The sequence below is a fragment of the Gavialis gangeticus genome, unplaced genomic scaffold, assembly GCF_001723915.1.
Source record: "Gavialis gangeticus isolate Ggan-Ray unplaced genomic scaffold, GavGan_comp1, whole genome shotgun sequence".
Lineage (NCBI taxonomy): Eukaryota > Metazoa > Chordata > Crocodylia > Gavialidae > Gavialis > Gavialis gangeticus.
In genome coordinates this window covers 40,292,852-40,312,644 of record NW_017728998.1, presented here as the reverse complement: position 1 = coordinate 40,312,644, position 19,793 = coordinate 40,292,852, and the positions used below count along the sequence as shown (strand labels likewise).

Sequence of the window (19,793 nt, the reverse complement as noted above, 5' to 3'; positions counted from 1 at the left end):
AAGTTGTGGCAGGCGAGTGTCAGGGCCTCCCTCAGGGGTGAACACGACCCCTCGTTCAGGCCTCAAGGACATATCCTGTGGTCAGCACTGGGTGTGCACTCTAAGGCCACTAGGGAGCGCCTATATGAGGCCAGGTGGGTGCACTGTATCTATGGCCAAATCACTGATTCTCCAATAAGCTTCGAATCTTCAGATTCAGATTTGGCCAAATTGAATTGGGGACAGTAATCCAAATCAATGAATCGAATCACTGTCCCCAATTCTGGCCGAATCCAAATCAAATAGGGCCTGCTTTGCACATCCCAAATGAATATCAAATGGTGTTGAATGCCAATTGGCTGTAAAAATGTTGAAGTGAAGTCTGGTTCATTGAAAGCTGGTCTCTATAGCCAGGCCTTGTTTTCATCTAGAGATATGGCATAATTCTGTGTATCCTTTAATTAACTAGAATAACTGGGTAACTGGATCTTTAGTTGGACTAATTTATCCACTCTCTTACAGTGTAATTTGCATGAGCTAATGCTGTAATTATGCATTATACTTCTAGTTTCACTCACTCACACAGATGTTACATGTTAGGTAGATAAAAGCATGCACCATGAGCATTTTGCCAGAAAACTACTGGGTAATGCAGAGAATCTGGGAGCATTTACAAGAGATGTTTACTGCGGAGCTGCCTAATTGGCTCTGCAGTAAAGTCTCAGTGTCTACATATTCAGCCCTATTAGGCTGCAGCAAACTAATTAATTCCACCATAGGTTAGCACTTATAACACAGGTACTGTTCTGTGGCAGTGTTATATAGTGGACAGCAACACACATGTAGATGCTGACGGGGCTGGCTGGGGAACAAGGCTGCCTGCTGGCTAGCCCCACACTGGAGCACCCTTGTGCCCCAGCCAGCCCCTCTGCAGCATGTTGAGCTGGCTCAGAGTAGCCCCAGGCTGACTCCCTGGGCCCCCTGCCAGCCGGGGCTGCTCTGACCTGGCTCAACATGCTGTGGTCCCAGGCGCATGTGTAAACATGGTGCCTAGGAGCAATAAACTCCTGCTCAATATACACTGGAGATTATTGTGTCCTATTACTTTCACGTGTAGACCTGCCCTCAGTGAAGGTGGCAAATGCGCAGAGGATGCATTAAGCCAATTCATTTCCAAGGTGTATTAGTTATACCATTCCTCTTAACTGTGGCTACAGTGTTAAATTTGGACCTTGCCATCAGAGACAGATTACAGACAGTTTGTATTGCTTGGGTGCTGAAACCTGCACTCTATCAGGAGCACCCAGAGAAACTGATGATTGTCTCGAAACAGTCTTGATGGAAACTGCAGCTAAGAAAGTAATCTCAATAGAAGAACGGTTATTCCTGGAGGTTGTACATTTTGTTGCTGCTTGGAAGTGATTTTGATCTGTGACTAAAACTATTATACGCAATTGGAGCATACAATTCTGAAAGGAGGTTTTAAAATTGTTTTTACTGCAGTCTGAAAAATAAGCGGGAAACAAATTGTAATTGTTTTCTGTTAAATGCAAACTTTGTGGGTTTATTAAAAATATTTAGCAATTTGAATAGCAGCCATAAATATGCATACACACATCTTTTTAATTAAAAAAGTCTGAACATTATCTAAGTAGAATACTTCTACTCTATTAGAAAACAATGGTTTAGTGCAGATGCCACTTCATTTAAAATTAACTATTTTATTTTTAAATAGAAAAATAGTACATTATTTAGATGTACTACATAAATGGCAAAAGTTGCTTTGAATGTTCTTCATACAAAAGAATGTAGGGGTTATGGATACACTGCAGTAGGTTTATTACAAATATTTTCCAGCAAGAGCTGACCACTTGTAAGGTATCCTTCCATTTTAGAGAAATATGCCCAAACTCCAACAAAGTGTAACCAATCTCAAATCCTGCATTTTATTTTGGTGTACTAGGAATCTCATCTTGGAGTGTAAGCCAAACAATCACAATTCCAGGTTGTGCAATGGAAGCCACGCTGGATGTCATCCCTTCATGGACAGAATGTAACTGTTGTCTCCTTTTAATGGGACATTACACTGCCAGATGAAGAGGAGAATCTGCTTGCTGATTAGGGCCATGAACACTATCGGCTAAATGCAGAAGCAACTAGGTTGCTATTTAGGGACAAAAGATGCACTTTAACAGCCAGAGTGAAAAAAAATCCTATGTTGAAGTTCAAGGAAAGATGGTAATTTGTTTCACTTGTAATTTTCAGGGGAAAAAAAAGTAAAACCTGATAAAATAATGCAATTGTATTTTCAAGTTTGGTATTATATTTTGCAACAATCTCCCTTCAAAAAAAAGGTGGGGGGCTCAGTTAATTTATGATAATAATACAAGACTGCAATCCACATATGAAGTTCAATGGGAGTACCAATGCAATTTAATTTATTAAACCCAAATCTATTCAGTTGTTAATGTTTGTTACTGCACCACCTTACTTCTATAACTGACTCTGTAGATTGTGGGTAATGCAGTCTGAACCATCCTGTTAGTTTATCATGAGTCTACATAAAATATTATAAACAAAACCACTCAAACTAAATAATAAAATATTTACTGTAGAAAGAAGCTTATCTTGGGACCGTCTCTTTGTCCTTTTGTTTTCAAATCTAGGCTGCTAATTTACTGCATTTGAAAGGCACCAAAAGAAGCAAAGAAAAAAAAAAGTAAACACGTCCCAATACAGTAGGTTTTCACAATTGGGCAGCTTATCTGTCTCTGACAGAGTGCAGATAAAATATAACAGCAGGCTGTGCAAAAAAGGAATGAATCAGGAGCTGCATAGTTGTGGAATGTCTGTTGTTCATGCTGCTTTCATTGTGCCATTTCAGAAGTGCTGGAGTCTGAAGTTCCTTCAGTTAAATGAACTTTCTTACATGCAGACTCAATAAGTTCATCTCCATGTTCTCTGTTGTTCATGAGATTGTGGTCTTCCCTCTTGCGTTTTTTAATCAGGTGGTTTTCTCCCTCACCCAACTTCCCCTCTGGGAGACCCAGTGTCCTTAGGCAGACAATAGCTGCAGCCTGTTCTGCCAACTTCTTTGACTTGTCCCTGAAGAGCAGAACAGAGCACAGGTGAAAGTAGAACTGAAACCCGAATACTGCCACACATAACACCGCCTGCCTGAAAGAATTTCTTGGGTCTGATGCAACACAGTGAAACAACAGTGTGGGATCTTTCTGGCAGTTTGACAGGTAGAGAACAAAGAAGTTCAGTTTCAAAGGTGTACTTGGGTTTGCTCAGCTAGCACAGTTCACGTGCCATTGTAAACAGGAAAATGTTTTCTAAGAATATTGGACCAAATCTGTCAATCAAAACGATTTCTCTCAGAAGGTATGAAACCAATGGGATTTTGGGACAAATGTTGTGGTCCTCAGCTAAACTAACACTAAAATTATAAATCTGAACTAAAGCCCAGACAGTTTTAAAGGATCTCTTTATGGAAAGATTACCCAGATCTAAATTCATCCCCTGAATGATACAAGTCCAAAGAAGTCAACGTAAAAAGTAGACAGAACTCCATCTGGACTGAAAGCCCCCAGTGAGGTTCTGGAGTTGGGTGTTATATAAGTCTTGAAACTTAAAAGTTAAAAGGCTCACTTCTCAAAACTTTTCTTTAGTTGAGCATGGAATGTCTCTCATGCTGACTGACAATCAGAGTGCTGTAAGAACAATAACAAAATAATCTGGTGTCTGTTGCATATATCTATCCCTTTTTAATATGTCTAATGCTTGAACTTAGATTTACAGTTTATCAAGTGCAATCCTAGACAGAAATGTCTGAGACAAACTCTAGGGATTTCTAGAATTTATATAAAATTATACAGAATATTACTGTGGAATCGTACAGCATTGTTGATGCAGATACTGATTCACTGCATGATTTCCAAAAAGCAAGTTATCTGGTCTTTGCCTTGAATGTATTTATAGAATGAGCATAATGCTTATTCATCAAGGTGCATCGTACATTACATGGATGAAAACTGCTTTATTTTTCGAGACTTTTATAACACTGGAGTTTCAGATTCAGTCTCACTATCCAATAAATTAATCTGGGTATTAGTTCAAACCTCACACACATTTTTTATTTGTTTGTTTGTTTTAAACAGTCTTGGTAGAGGGAACATTTTTTAAGGTTGCTACATTAGTGCTTTTATACTCTGTTTTCTTTATTTCACTAGATTACTGCAGGCATTCATAATATTCAGAGAGAGCAGAGTAACTGTAAGAGATTATGAATTTGTAAATACTCTTATATCAGTTCCAGATTTACAGTTGAATCTAGCACCCCCTGAATTTTGAAAAATCTAGTTCCCAATGAGAGAGCTCCTCCTAGCTTCCAAGTGAGAAGAAATGAGTGTGATCTGTAGTAATCATACAGAAAAGTTTGTGTAGATCTCACACCATGTACAGTAAGTGCAGTCAAACAGAGGACTAACAATGCAAATGTAAAGGTATTTTAGAATCAATTGATTTAATTACAGTATATCTACATTTTATTTTCTTTCTCATATACTGTAACAAACCAACATTTTAGTAAATCTGTTTAATAAAATGAATGTAATTACAAAGTAATCAAATCTGATGTACAGAGCACTATATATCACTAAATACTAGATAGAGATTATAAGAATGCTGCTAGGGCACAGCTCTTTTGTTCTATAGACCAGCAAGTGCTCTAGGGCAAATGTGTGATGTTGTTGCCAACTGGATAATATTCTTGTCCTCAGCCCCCAAAAAGGGAAGTTTTGCTGCTAGGCAGAAGTCACTGTTTGAAGGATTGTCTTTCTTTCCTCATCTACTCTGTGTACTGAGGGGATTTTATGATGGTAGCAAATAGGATTAAGAAGCATGGTATCACTGAGAAAGCTCTCTCCATGAAAAGCTCTTAGCCCTAAGAATGTAGTTTCATAGTTTCATAGATTTAGGGTCGGAAGGGACCTAGTAGATCTTCTAGCCCGACCCCCCGCCAGGGCGGGAGAACTACAAAACCCCAAAACAAAAACGGGACTCAAATGAGTCCAGCCAGGTAGGCATCCAGCCTCTTCTTAAAGACCCCCAGGGTAGGGGCCAGCACCACTTCCCTTGGAAGTTGGTTCCAGCTCCTAGCCGCCCTAACTGTGAAGTAGTTTTTGCGGATGTCCAATCTATACCTCCTCTCCATCAACTTGTGCCCATTACTCCTTGTTATGCCAGCGGGCGCTAGGGGAAACAGCGTCTCCCCCAAACCCTTCTGGTCCCCCCTAGTGAGTTTATAGACGGTCACCAGGTCCCCCCTCAGCCTTCTCTTGTGGAGGCTGAATAGGTTCAGGTCCCGCAGGCTCTCACTGTAGGGTCTGCCCTGTTGTCCCCGGATCATGCGGGTGGCCCTCCGCTGGACCCTCTCCATGTTGTCCACATCCCTCTTGAAATGGGGCACACAAAACTGGACACAATACTCCAGCTGTGGCCTGACCAGTATCGCATAGAGGGGGAGGATCACCTCCTTGGCTTTACTCGAGATGCAGGTTTTTTCCAGCTGCACAATTTAAAATACTCAGCATTACAAGTCTCTGCCACAGACCACCTTGTGGACAATTGCGATATACATCTATGCTAACATAATATTCACCTCCTAAGATTCCTCCATTGGAGAAGATGCCTCTGGCTCTGAAGAGCTCTCAACTGTGGGACTTACTTCTCTTTGGCACAGGTGTATCATTCTATTGTTCTGAAAAATTTCAAAGGTTTTCCTCCTCTCAGAGGCAGCTCTAAGAGTAAAGCTTAGTATTCTTTCTTTGCCAGGTCTAAGCGCGCAAGCACATGCCACATTCTTGCATATCACTCTTGCGTATTAAATGTACAAGAGTATACCACAGAAATAATTTTACTAAATTTACTAAAGTTTATAATTTTACTACAGTCTAGTTGCAAAATATATCATAGGTGACTTACCATAAACTTGATCTGTATTTTTGCTCAGCTACTGTGACAACTGAACAGAATAATTTATCTAGCGGTCTTTGAACCTAGAGAATAAAAAGAATTAAAGATGCCAATTGACAGAAACTACTACAAATTATAAAATGAGAAACAACATCAAGATTCCTTATTAGTCCTGTCTTTACACTAGGAACAAACAACATATTACAATTCTAAGCTACAAATTTCCCCTTACATGTTCAAGACATTCAAGGAATGACTTGTCCAAGCTGCAGATGCTTCCAAAATGGCCATATAGGAACATAACAATTGTTCTTATCTAGCTTATCTCTGCAGTGTCATCACAAAATTATAATCTTTAATATGCTGTTATATGTGCATTTAAAAATGCTTACGATCTAGACACAGTCCTGAGGACTTACTGAACTGGAGTTCATCTTTTTTGTCTAAGGCTCCCTGAATTCCATAAGTAAGCTCTGTGAAGTATAATTAATAAAGCTCATCAAAAACCCTAACTGTACTGGTCATAGAACTATTCCACAATTGGCAATTTTCTTCTAAGTAGTCAAGACTGACACAGCAATGGGAGGGATCTGAAGATAACGACTGAACAATATTGACAGAATTTCATGGGAGAAGTTTGCCAGGTATCTACCTAAACTAAATAACTCCGCTCTCTCATGTTTATCAAGTGACCCACTTATTTAATACAGGAACACAAAGAAGACACTTTGTCACTTGAAGTTAAAAAGAAGTTAAATTTCATGCCTAAAGACACACAATTCTATGCCGCAAAAATATGCCCATAACTTCTGGGGATGTCATGCTAATTGTCACGCATACAAGCTGTCTAGGAACAGTAGCAAAACAACCACAGCGTAAGAGGAACTTTTTAATAAACTTTTTATTTTATTTCAAATCAATTAACCCAGTTTCTTGAGAATCTCAAGACATCATGGCATAATGTACTGTCTAAAGAACTAGCATGGACTTTGGGGGAGAAATGCAGGAACTCACAGTTTCATAAACAGGTTGAGGGTGCTTCTCTTTCCTACACCACTCCAAGAGATACATTTTCGGAGTAATCTGTGGTGGATACTCTCGCCTAGAGAGGCAAAGGAAAAACTGAAACACAAAGGTACCCTACCATACTGAAATAAAGAATTCTCTCATGCATATTGCATGGGTTTGCATAAATAGAACAGACACATTGTCAGAGAGGTAGTTAGCTGTGTTAGTCTGAAGTCTGGCAGAAGGCAGGGTAGAGATACACCTTATAGACTATTCAGCTAGTCCAGTGATACTGTCTTTGTCCCAATGGGCTGGATGAGTGGTACAGGGCCAGATTCAGGCCCTGCACTACCGCTGCCTGGCCCCACACACCAGGATAAGGCCCTCAGCCACCACATTTTCAGACCCAGGAGAAGCCCCATGGTCCAGATTACATGGCTCCACAGGCTTGGGGGGTTGAGCACCCCTGAGCTAGTCTTTAAGGTGTCTCTCTACCCTGCCTTCTGCCAGACGTGTATTAAGGTACACAGCTAATTTTATACATATAGGGCTGCAATTTATTCATTTATTTTTTTTACTAGTTTTTTAATTTTATTTTTAATTTTAAAACTTCTAAGTGATAAGCCCTCCATTTCTTTCTCAGAAGTCTGCTCCAATAACACATTTTAAATGGTATCTAAAATAACATTAAATATTATTTCCCAGAGAAGTCTTTCTTTCCCATCTTCCTGTTCACTTGGTGTAAGCAGGGGGTCAATGAAAGGGTGCTAACTGAAAAGTAGATACATATCTTTCTTAAACATTCTTTAGTGGTGGCTTAAATGATTTCCTATAAAAACTTGCTTTCTTGGGGGGGGGGACAGGGGACAGGGGAGGAGACTCTGAGACTGCTTTCTACTGTGTACACCATACATTCCTGCAGAAACTTCCTTGTAGAATACAATATAAATATTAGAACACTATAACATGACTTTATTAAATCTCACTCTATAAAGTTTTAAAGACATAACAAAGTTTTATCAGGTTTTTTTTGGCATGCATGCACTTAAACCTTGCTGTAATTCAAGATTTTGTGTTATTTAATAAAAAATGGGGAAAGTGAGCCCAGAATAGGGATCACTGACACTGACTTAGAAACTAACTGATATGAGAAAAATGATGAAGATGTTGATTTAATCAAGTGCTGCATGAAATGCCTCTTTGTACAAAACCTATCCAGTAACTATTGTAATATCTGAACAGTCAACTTCCAGAATGATAAAGTGGGGAAAATTCTATCAGTTAGCAAAATCAGATACATGTGTAAATGAAATGTTAGAAAAAGTGATGAATGATAAACTTTGTATGCTTACTTGTCAAACCGAACAGCCATTTTTATTACATCTGTGTCTTCTACCTGATCCCCTTCATCTTGCGTTTTAGTTTCTAATGATACCTTCTTAGCTTCCAGAATGGCTATTGTTTCTTTATAGAAACCACTCATTTCAAAGACTTCACTATTAAAAAAATATATATTTGTTAGCATTGTTAGAGTTCAACATAAAAATTTTCATATCTAATTAGCAGAAATACAATTTTTTTTCCTAAATGAGTTGTATTTACTTAGAAAATTACGTTAAGGGGCAGTTAAATTCCACCAAGTGACACAGATAGTCATAGGGGTCTAAAATCATTTTTTTCTCTGTGACTTCATACAAAATTTGCTCACTTTACAAGGAAAAAGGTAAATAATCCTCTCTGTTTGCCCCACAGCCTCAAGCTGGCTTCTGAAAGTCAAGATAGAAGCCATCAAAAACACAGATTCTGCAATCTCAATTTAGTTTACAATTCCAGTGAGCCATGAAATCAGGAGAAAAACCAGTAGAGACAGCTAGCGCCGATCAGATCTTCAGAGCTACCAGTAGCAAAAAAAGGTAGTCAATGCATATATTGTAAATAATCCTGAGTTTTGTTTTTTAACCAGTTTCTCATATAAACGCTGCTCACCATGGGGTTAGGCAATCCGGAAGTAAAAAGAGTCCTGTATTCTCTACTATGGCCCTTGCTGGTGTAAGAGTAAAATTACATTACAGATGAATTATACTGGAGACAAAGCTCCGTAAAATTAACTAGGAAATAATTATAGGTTGAGCTGTGTAAAACTTTTTTCTGGCATAAATATATTAGCACATCCTCTAGCACTCAATGGGAATGAGAGCCCTGCATCAAGTTAAAAATTTCCATGGCTGCAGTTTATCACCACCGCCACTTGGCAGCAGTATTAAACAATATTAGCTACAGAGAAAGATATTTACTCAAATAAGAACTGTATGTTCTTCTGTTTTTGGGAGATAACAGTTCAAAAACACTGGTTTGGAAGGACCAGCTGTGAAACTAATTCCTGAACAATCTCTTTTTACATGCATAATTGTCCCTTCTTCCATTCATGGCTCATAGTTTCAATAGGGCATAGCACTAAACTATCAAAAACTGATACTGAGACTATCGCCCAGGACCACCCGAATGGAGGAAGTTTGCTGCAAAGATCTGGGTACTCTGAAACATTATGACGATAACAAGAGAGAAAGTGGGAGCAGCAAAAACAGCATGTTGCAGACCAAATCAAGAATTCAGAGCCACCCATCCCACACAGAAACAAGTGCCCGAGTTGCAACAGAGTGTTGATCCCATACTGGCCTCATTAGCCATCTTCAGACCCACAGATAAGACATTCATAGAAGACAATCATCCTTGACTCTGAGGGATTGCCGAAAAAGGAGAGGAGAAACTATCAGAAACTGATTATGTTCAAATAAGGAGGTGCCTACACTGGCAAGCAAAGTACATAAAACAAGGTATTTACAACCAAGTCTTCATTTTACAAATTGTATTTATGTGTGCTGCCAGAAGTGGGGCACTGACCACTCCCAGGGCTTTCAGATACACTGTTCCACGTTCATGCTGTGATTCAAAGCATGAGCTTGAATTTGAGTTTCCAACCTCCTGACCACCAGGATACGCTAGTATCCCCCTCAACCTCCCTACCACCAGAAATTCCTTCCTTGATTTAGGAAACCCTCTCAATGAAAGTTTTATCAAAACTAATCTTTAAAAATATGTTGTCAAAATTGTTTCCAAATAACATAAGAAAGTCTCCAAGCCAAAGAGTGTTATCATGACCTAGTGTTTCAGGTGAAAAATCAGCATGATTTTTTTAAATACCCTTTAGGTGATCTTTTTATGTTGTAAATGTGCAAAGAAATATTATTACTGGCTTTATAGTTCATTCTGCTCATTAAAATTAAAGATGAGTAGAACGCAGTTTTTTTCAGTGCAAACTATGTTTTTATATAGTAATTTACAAACCACTGGAAAAAAACAACATGTAGCATGTAAGCCTCCACTTTGGAGCCATTTTTCATGCTACCAAACCCAAACAGTTGGCGGACCTGCAATCCTTGGATTAAAACGTGATTCAGTGAAGTAAATGCCTCTCAATGTATTACCCAGTGAAACATGTATAATGTTTCAGGGGTTAAGCCAATCTTTGTGGGTCTTAGATGAAGAACTAACATGAGCAGCAAATTATCCTAGATCTAGAGGTTTCTTGCATGTTGCTTTGAAACACTGAAATGCTAGTCATAGCTGGAGACAGACTGTTGGTCTCAAGAAAGCTTACCAGATTTCTTGAGTAGACTGTGCAGCATGCAAGTTCTTTCCTTGGGTAGTTTCTAACTGTTCTCTTAACATCTGACACAGGCAATATTTTGTGTTGGTGTAGTGATTATCATATCTCACTGCCTGAAAGAAAGAGACAAGTAATCTATGAAATACACCAAAATAAACATTATATCTAATAACTAGCCATTCACATACTTCTTGCTGAATTTTTAAATGGATTATGGAATATACAGTAGAGTTCAGACAGTTCCTAGGAGGATACCAATGCCAGCTTAGTCATCTATTTGTGTTTGTTAACACAGTCCAGGAATGTTCTGTTAGTGTTTTTCAGAAAAAGAAGTCCAAACTGAAATGTAGTGGTTACTTACATGCTTGTGAACAAGATAAGGAAGTAGTTTACAACAATTTGCTTATTTACTAAGATGGATACATTTTACATAGAAAGTTTGACTAACTTGATTTTTTCATTAGGCATTCTTTGATTTTTCCCCCCATGTTTTAAGTAGGTCAGAGTTGTATAGGTTTCAGGGAGGAGGACTGGCATAAAAATAAGTAAATCTTTGCACTTAATGCAAATAATATCTTATGAGCAAAGGCTCTGATCCAGTAGGATACTTATATAAATAGTCTTACTAAAGTTAATGGCATTACTCCTGTGCACAAACATTTGCCTCATCAGGACACAAGTCATTGTTCAAGATACCATCTGTTTTACAATTATCACTTGAGGAACACTGCTACTTAATGACTGTAACAAAGGAAAGACAACAGTATGAGCCAAATTCACCTCTGATATAACTCTGATCACAATGGAAATATGTGCAGAGATGATTTCGGCACACATTTTACAGGAACTAAAATATTTTTTTATTTTAGTGATTAAGACACATTTTAGACTTTTAACTAGTTTATGTTGAACTTTTCTTGTTTTTTTTTAAAAAAGGAATTTGTTTTTGCAATGATTCAGAACATTTAAACTAGGAAAAAAACAGCTCTATTAAATTCCCCAAGGCAAATTAATTTAATCTGTTTTACTTGTATTCATAAATATTACATGCTAGATGTCTTATAAACCAAACTACAATGTGATGGTGTAATATTATTTTTACTGACCACTTTTCCCTCTTTAATTTTTTTCAAAAGTTAGAGAAACAACTTTATATTTTCTGTAACAGGAAACTAGCTCTCTAGAGTACTTTAAAGTTATTTTAAATAAACAAAGAATTTGAGAACAGTTTTCTCTGCACAACCACCTGGACAGAATTCATCTTTCTATTCTCTCTCAGCTTCATTCAGTATCACCAGGACTTTCACTGTTATAACAACACAGCTTTGGCACTCACGGGCCGCCTCTACATGTTACATGTATTACACAGTTACCTGGTTGTGTGATTTAGACCAGCTACATGTGCAAATTAACTATCATGCCATAAAACGTTCATCCAGCTATAAAGCTAGAGCTGGAAAATATGTACTCACTTTGTAGCTGGTTTCTATCCAACTTTAATAGGCACATGGAGCACAGCTGTGCCCATGGCTGGAAGCCCTGTCAGCTGATGGAGCTCCCAGCTGTGGGTGTACACCTCGTGCTGTAGTGGCTGGGAGTCCTGGAGCTCAAGGTATTCCAAGCCATGGCACTGTCCCATGGGCTGCTGTCAATAGGGTACTTGTCAGCTGACAAGACTCCCATCTGCAACAGCCTGTGGGCTGCTGCCACAGATGGAAGTCTCATCAGCTACAAGGCTTGCAGCAGTGGGAGCTCATGCAGGGGAAGCTCAGGATCATGATCCTGGGCTCCCCCTTCACTGGCAATAAGGCACGATAGGATCTGATCCTTGATCCAACAAGTACACCTCCTGCCATGGCAGGAGGCACAATTATGTGGATCATGCATTACATCCTATCACACCTTTACCTCAGTGCCTAGAGGGGCCCATGGTAATAGTTTTGCAGAAGTCCTCTTGAGCAACATGCCTGATATATAGTGCACACAGGCAAACAAAAAGTTGTATTCAAAAGAAAATTGTCTTCAAAATAAGAATTTGAAAAACTAATTTGTAATCATTCTGTTTTGCACAATGGTCAAAAATAAGCTCTATTAGTTGCAATGCAACAAGAAATTTAAAGCACTCAGCATAATCCATCACCTAACATCTCTAAGCAATGTTAAGTTCAAGTAGAAGTCTCCCAATACTTGCGTATTTTATGTATTCTTGCATGACATCCTTCAAGGGGCAAAGACCCTCTTTTCTGAAAATAGATGGGTTCCACATGGCAGCCCGAGCTATCATTACTGATGATGCCGCTGTTGTTTGCTGGAAGGCTTCAATGTCAGTATATTCTTTGATGAAGTCATGAGATCCTCCACTGAAAAGGAACATCATTGTTAAGATCTACAACTATTAATGTGACACCACAAGTTATGTTTAAAAAGTGTAGAGGACAATGTATTTCAATGTTAACGGAGTTATGATAAAGACCTCGGTTTCTGATATACTTTTGTTACGTCCATTTCTGATACAGTTTGTTCATAGGCTATACTTAGAGTCTAGCACAGTGATTATCAATTGGGGTGCCATGAGAACATGCCAAAGATGCTACGTGGTCAGCAATGCCACCGTGGGGTGAAACTGCCCCTGTTTTTAGGAGTGAGAAGCAGCTCCTGCCTGCATGACATTATTATACAGGCAGGTGAACTGCTTCTGTTGTAGTTCTTCACAGTTCAGCTCCAACACGCCTCCTGAAAACAGAGGCACACAAAGCATCTATGCTACGTGATGGCAACAACATTTATCTCCAGGCTGCTGCTGCTATGGGCTGATAATGCTCAATGCCTCCATTTTCAGAAGGCAGACTGAAGCAAAAATGGGAAAAGCTACAGGAGAACTGGTGTGCTTGCCCACATAACATTCGGGCAGGTGTGGCTTTCTCCCGCATCTGCCTCTCCATTTGGCTTCAATGTGCAGCACTGGGCTTGGAAGGACTCTGGCAAGAATGCACATTCCTGCCATAGCCACTTCCTGATATGGCTCTGGAAAAGGCATTCAGCACAGTTTCACCTGGATGTATCAACAGTGGCAGTGGGGTGAACAGAATATAATTATAATCATCTAATCAATTACTAACAGGTTAATTAATAACATTATATTTTATATGATATTTACATTAGTATTTTTAAATTGGGCCTGTGGCAGAATACCATCTTTGTCTCTCCCCAAACTCTGCTGACAATTTAGTTACTATGGTCCCTGCAGAGGGCAGATTCCTCTGGTCCCATCTGCTTCAGGTAACCCTGAGGTGTAACCTGAGCTGGATATATTCCTGAGGGAGGGGGGGAAACCTGCTCTCTCTGCCTACGTGACTGGCATCACATACCTGGGTGGGGGACTTAAACTCCCTATTGTTCTAAGCAATGCCAACATGACTGGGAGGGGGCCAAAGACCCTGCCAGTCTACCCAGCAACCAGTGATGCATTTCAAATTGGTTGGCTGGCAGCCAACAGTTGCTGGCCTTCATTGGATCAGGTAAATGAGGTCATAAGGGCTAAAAGTGAAGGACTGCCCAGGAGAAGGGGCAGTAGCCATGATGAGAACTCAGAGAGAAGCAGGACCACCTGAAACGCTCTCTCTCTCTCTTGAAACTCATGCTCAATGAACTGCTTGCCTCCAGATGGAATCTCCACCTGCTTCTGGATGATACTTGTTAGTAAGCTACTTGAGATCTAACTAGAGATATAGCTTGCAGTAACACAGCTACATAATCAAAGGCTACCATGCCACTGTTTGCTCTAAAGGTATTTCTCTGATATTGCTCTACACTGTACCATATTCCAAACCTACTCCTTGTAACCAATAAAGTTTTTCTTTGTACCTAGCATGGGAGACTTATTGGGAGAGGGTCTAGATTATGCCTTGGGGTCCCCTTGGTTCGGATGACTAAGGGAGACCACTGTTTGTGCTTCATATGGAGGGAAACACCCCAAGTTCTTGCAGTGGGTCAAGTACCCTCAAGGACTACTAGGCCAGTGTTTCCCAGAGGGCGCAGGTCCCAGATCACTCCAGACTCTGGGTGGTGGTGGTGTTACCCCCAGGCTTGCTGGTGTGCTCCAGGAAGGGGGTCGGCCGGACGTGAGGTGCCCCCAGGGAGGCGCACAAAGCCTGGAAGGTATTCAGGCACAGTGAGGTAAGTGGCTCAATGCAGGAGCACCCCCTACTGGCCCGCCACACTGCCAAATTCTGAAAAAGTTCTAGAGCTGTCTCCTGAGTCTCAAAAAGTTGAGAACCACTGGTGTAGAGATCCAACACATTCACTGACTTTAAAGCAGGCATACTGAAAACCATTAGATGAGGACTAAAAACTCAGGTAAGGAGCCTTTTGGGCTTAATTACTGAATTATTTGTATAACAAGTAACAAATGCTGCCAAGCATCTGGCATTTCTTTTCATTACAGTGCTTTGTTATCAGAAGAAAGAATATGTCTAATGGCCACAGATGGGCCTGGAGCTTTTTTAAACAAATGCAAAGTTAGTGTTGGTGCAAAGAGCTGGATCTGGAAAATTCACCCCTGTACATATTCAACAGAAAACACACAACCCAGGCAGAGATACTGCAAGCTTTCCTCACCATCTTGTCAATCTGCCTTGGCCCTGGTCTGGCAGGGCTCCAGAGGGAAGCATAGATTACTTTCAAGAATTTTTTGTTATAACATAAGGTAGGAATTTAAACTGAGAAAATTATACAGGTACAAACATGTGACATATTTCATGAAACTTGGGGGACACTTTTACTCCAGCTTAAAAGTGCTTTTATTTCGCTTAAGCTTGTGTTGGCTTGGGAAAGCTCTAAGGAAAAAGGCATTCACATATCAGAGTAAGAGACCGTCACGGGTCTACACGTCCAACTGCGTAACTAACCCTGTATACCGTATTTTCTCACATATAGTCCATGGGCTATATAAGTTTTTACAAACATGACGGATGGGTGCAGGCTATGCAGTCTTTAGGACAGTCTTTAATGAAAATTGAAACATATAAATGTCTAAATAACGTTCAAACCCAATTGGGAGCCTCTTCTTCTTCGCTGGCTGGAAAACCTTCAAAGTCCGTTTCGTAACTTGATTCGCTGAAATACTTATCTACAAAAGCAGCGTCATCAAGTTCATCAGTGTAGTCTTCCGAATCGGTGTAGCCTGACTCCTCACCCGATGCGCCGTCCAGGATTCCGGCTTTAAAGAAGCTGTTGATTATAGAGCTTGGTTTCACAGCTCTCCAGGCCGCAACGATACAGTTACAAACTTCTGTATAGGTGGCTTGTCGCTGTTTTCCAGATGGGGTGAATGAATGAACACCCTGGCTCATCCATTTTTCCCACTCCTTTCTCATGAAACATTTGAACGAATGGTTGGCGGAGATATCCAATGGTTGGAGCTTACAGGTGAGTCCTCCAGGAATTACAGCAATATGCACTGCGGCTTTATTTATTTGTTTCTGAACACTAGAGTGCTTATGCACTGCCATCGCATCAAAAATTAGCAAAGATTTAGATGCGAAAAACCTGCCTTGCCGTGCTTGAAAACAGCTGACTTGACGAGTTGCTAGGATGTTGAATGAAATCAGTACTTCATCCATGTTAATTATGTCTGCAAAACATACACTATGCACTCTGCACTCCTTATGCACAAAATCACGAAATTTTGTTAATTTTTCTTTCCAGTCATCTGGCAGTTTTTGCCCTACTGTAGTGCATGAACAAACAGCTAAATTTTTTCTGCACATAAATGTATGTACCCAATTACAACCACCCCCAAAGTCTGTTATTTTCATCTCATTTGCCAAAACGCGGGCCTTCTGCCAAATTGCAATGGTTGACACAACTTTGTTGCTTTCTTGTTGCGCAACAACCCACTCTTTCAGGTTAGCTTCTAGAGTTGGCCATTTACAATGCTTACCTCTGCGAGCGCGCTTTCTTGGATTCAGAGTTTTCAGATGTTTTCTTCTTTTCGCCATTCTCGCACTGATTTTTCATCCACAGAGAATTCTCGAGCAGCTGCGTGATTGCCGTGTTTCTTGGTGTAATCGATAACGGACAATTTGAAGTCAAATGTGTACGATTTTCTCTTGGGCATTTTCAAATGAATTATGCAAGGGTAGGATTGAACCCTGTGGGTTAGTGAGATAGGGAGGTTGGGTAAATTCATAGGCAATCAGTCGCCTTTACTGACTGGAGTTTCTGGTAACTGTAGCAGCATCAACTTCGTGATGAACAAGACTACGGGAAGGCCGAAATCAGTTGTTGATAACTAAAACACACTTGAGCAGATGTTACAAGTTGACAGTAATAATTAGTGCTCAAATGGCAAACATTCTGGTAATACTTAACAACTAATTAAGCACCTCTCAGGCTTAATAGGTTTAAAATGGCCCCTGGCACCGATACTACCAGATGCAGGGAATACATGGGTGCAGTCTATACACGGACTATTTTCCGAAAATACAATTTTCCGTGGGTTATACATTGGTGTGGGTTATATCAGTGTGCGGGCTATATGTGAGAAAATATGGTAATTGGTAAAACTTTCCTACATAGACATGGCCTCAGTCATTACCTGCTTGATGATACTGCCAACAAAATACCAGCTCAGATGGTGGCTATATGATAGAAATTGGAAAGCTGGCTGAAGACAATGTGTCAAATGGCTCACCAAAAAGCTGTGATGACTGTTTAAAATTAGGTTCTCCCCACTTATGAAGACGACAAAACAAAAATCCATACTTTGCTTTACCACCCTTATGAACAGTTTATATGAACATTCCATTTTCAGAAGACAAATTTGAAAACAAGCTTTATTGCTTTTTTTCTTTTTCCTTTTGCACACTCATTCTTTGCAGGTTCAGTTGTTTACTAACCGTGGTTAAAAGGTCAAGGGGTATCTCAAAAATATTGACCTGTTAAGTTTACAATAAAGTTATTTTTCAACATAGGTTTGATATACTGCATTCAAAGTTGTAAGGTCAAATTTATTTGACCATCAGAAAAGAAAATGCACTATAGACACAATCTGCTATTGGAAGGAATTCATATATACAATGAAAACAAGCTATAGCATATTCTTTTTTAAAAACATGGTTAACAGAACAGGATTTAACTGTTTACTTCTATACGTAGAAGCCTTGCATTGAGAAAAGAGCTGAAATGATGTGTTGATTGATTAGAAACATTTCCCCTCCCCGCCCAACAACGGATCTTTGGCATGTTTGTTTTCTAATTGCACACATCTCCTACAGACAGAAGGGGAAGCAAACTCATACAACTTGATGTTTATGTTAGATGTATAAAAACTAAGAAAAATGGTTACACTTTTTTTTTTTTTAAATCTGGGCAGCCAAAGAATGCAATAAATCAGGGAAGGTCTCAATCAAAGTATGCAGGTCACTGGAAACCCTATTTTGCAATTGTAAACTTCACAGTAACCTTCACTTTGCACCACCCTGGTTTAGGACATCCACATGCTGCTGAAAACCAGGTCAGTTTATTCTGGATGCCATTTCTTCATGCCAAAGTGTGCAATAACTTAGCTCATGCCACCACGTGGAAAAGGGCTAACAAGGGGAGAACCATCAAGTGCTATTAAAGCCAAATGACTTCCTGTACTGAAGCAATGTTTTGTCCACTAACAGGTTTGTGTGACTTAGAGCCTCTGACTTTACTCAATCTGGGAGAAGGGGACTAGAACTCCCCAGTCTAACTATCTGGCTGGGGCACTTACAGTTTCCCTACATGACTGAAGAGGACAGGACTTTATTTACTGAGGCTACCCTTTACAGCAAAAGGATATTTCATTGCCACTTCTAAATAGGGGACAGAGTTATAGCTGGAGATATTCCTTTTTAAACTTAAGTGCTAACCAAGAGAAATAAGGTAATATTCAGGATGGCTTCTTGTGTATAACTTTATAAATCTCGTTTTCAAAATGCTGGGGAGTAGCAGTGGTTGGTCCCAGAGCAGTAGCCACACGTGGAATGGCAACACATGGTGGTTGATGGCAGTGGTAGCTGCTGCATGCAAGCTTCCCCCTCCAAGTCTGGGGGTAGCAGTGGGAGGTTGTGGAGTGCTAGGGGTGGTGAGGGGTGGGGGGAAGAGTAGCAGTGGCTGGTCCTGGAGTAGTGGCTGTACATAGTTTAAAAAACCTGTAATTTTCAAATTTCCAGTAGGTGCTAGGTCCCAAGGATGCCGGATTTATGAGTTTATATTGTATTATTACAGAACACCACAAAAGCTCAGTTGCTATGGTAAACAGTTTAGCATCTCTTTTCTATTTTACTAGTCTGTTGTCCCTGGAAGGTTTTAACTTGGAAAAAAAAAAAGGTGGACTCTGGGGATCATGCTTCAGCAACTGTAGTCTCAAATAGGCTTCTGGGGTGTAGGCCACTGGACTGCAAGGTTACATTAGAGTGTCATGTCTGGGTTTTAACCTGGGGCATTCCCAAAAAGACATAAAGAAAGGAACAATGACAAGGGTGTTTAGAAACTTGGACCTAAGGTGTTTAGAAACTTGTGATATTCAACAACTGGATCCAACTGCAGATTTGTGTCCTTCCACAGAGAATAAGCAAGGCTGTGACATGACAGCAGTAGCATTTGAAACATAGTTAAGGAGCTATTTGTAAACCCCAAACCAGTTACAATACTATTTCAGAAGACCAGCTTTGGAAGTCCACCACCACAGACTACTTAGAGCCCTTAGGTCCCTATATACCTTACCTTACATTTTCTCCACTTAATTTTTGCTTGTAAGTTGCTGGGAATGTGATTTGCTAAATATAGATACCTTTAAATAACCGACTAACTAGTCCAACTTACTTAGCTATAACTGGAACAGAGACTGCCTCAGAGATGGCTTTAATCACATCGCAGTGGACAGGATGTTGAGGCCTCTCCTCCTTCTTCCTTTTCAACAAAGAAAAAAAAGAAAAGATCAAAGATTTTTGGTGGAAGTTGTGTGCAAGTAAACTCTTAGCAAACATTACCTGCAGTTTATACTGTCATTCATGGTGTAAAGCTACAAATAGGGGAAAAATTCTGTTATCCCAAACACTTTATTGCTGTAGGAGTAAATTTAGTTGGCTTAAAACTTAGAGAGGGGGAGGATTCCTTTGAAACAGACAAG

The 19,793-nt window shown here is 39.9% G+C and overlaps 1 protein-coding gene and 1 long non-coding RNA gene across 3 annotated transcripts in view; one reads left to right on the top strand and one right to left on the bottom strand.

Moving 5' to 3' along the window:
• Positions 1 to 1,521: 1,521 nt before the first annotated feature.
• Positions 1,522 to 19,793, bottom strand: part of DUS2 (dihydrouridine synthase 2) — a 90,182-nt gene continuing 71,910 nt past the window's right edge. Inside the window, exons 10-17 of one of the 2 annotated variants that reach the window (XR_002095436.1) lie at positions 19,487 to 19,573; positions 12,825 to 12,993; positions 10,625 to 10,746; positions 8,319 to 8,462; positions 6,973 to 7,060; positions 5,968 to 6,041; positions 5,645 to 5,743; positions 2,998 to 3,084 (exon numbers count right to left, since the gene is read on the bottom strand). Coding sequence is in view for 1 of the 2 variants with exons in the window: in XM_019505744.1 (XP_019361289.1) it covers positions 2,847 to 3,084; positions 5,968 to 6,041; positions 6,973 to 7,060; positions 8,319 to 8,462; positions 10,625 to 10,746; positions 12,825 to 12,993; positions 19,487 to 19,573 (922 nt within the window). In the remaining variant the exon portion in view is untranslated. Of the gene's footprint in view, positions 3,085 to 5,644; positions 5,744 to 5,967; positions 6,042 to 6,972; positions 7,061 to 8,318; positions 8,463 to 10,624; positions 10,747 to 12,824; positions 12,994 to 19,486; positions 19,574 to 19,793 lie in introns of both variants that reach the window. The other variant, XM_019505744.1, reaches the window with a different exon arrangement.
• The window catches only part of LOC109289630, a 13,328-nt gene continuing 1,386 nt past the window's right edge, over positions 7,852 to 19,793 (top strand). Inside the window, exons 1-2 of the long non-coding RNA XR_002095437.1 lie at positions 7,852 to 7,865; positions 15,728 to 15,730. This is a non-coding gene — a long non-coding RNA (uncharacterized LOC109289630). The remainder of the gene's footprint in view (positions 7,866 to 15,727; positions 15,731 to 19,793) is intronic.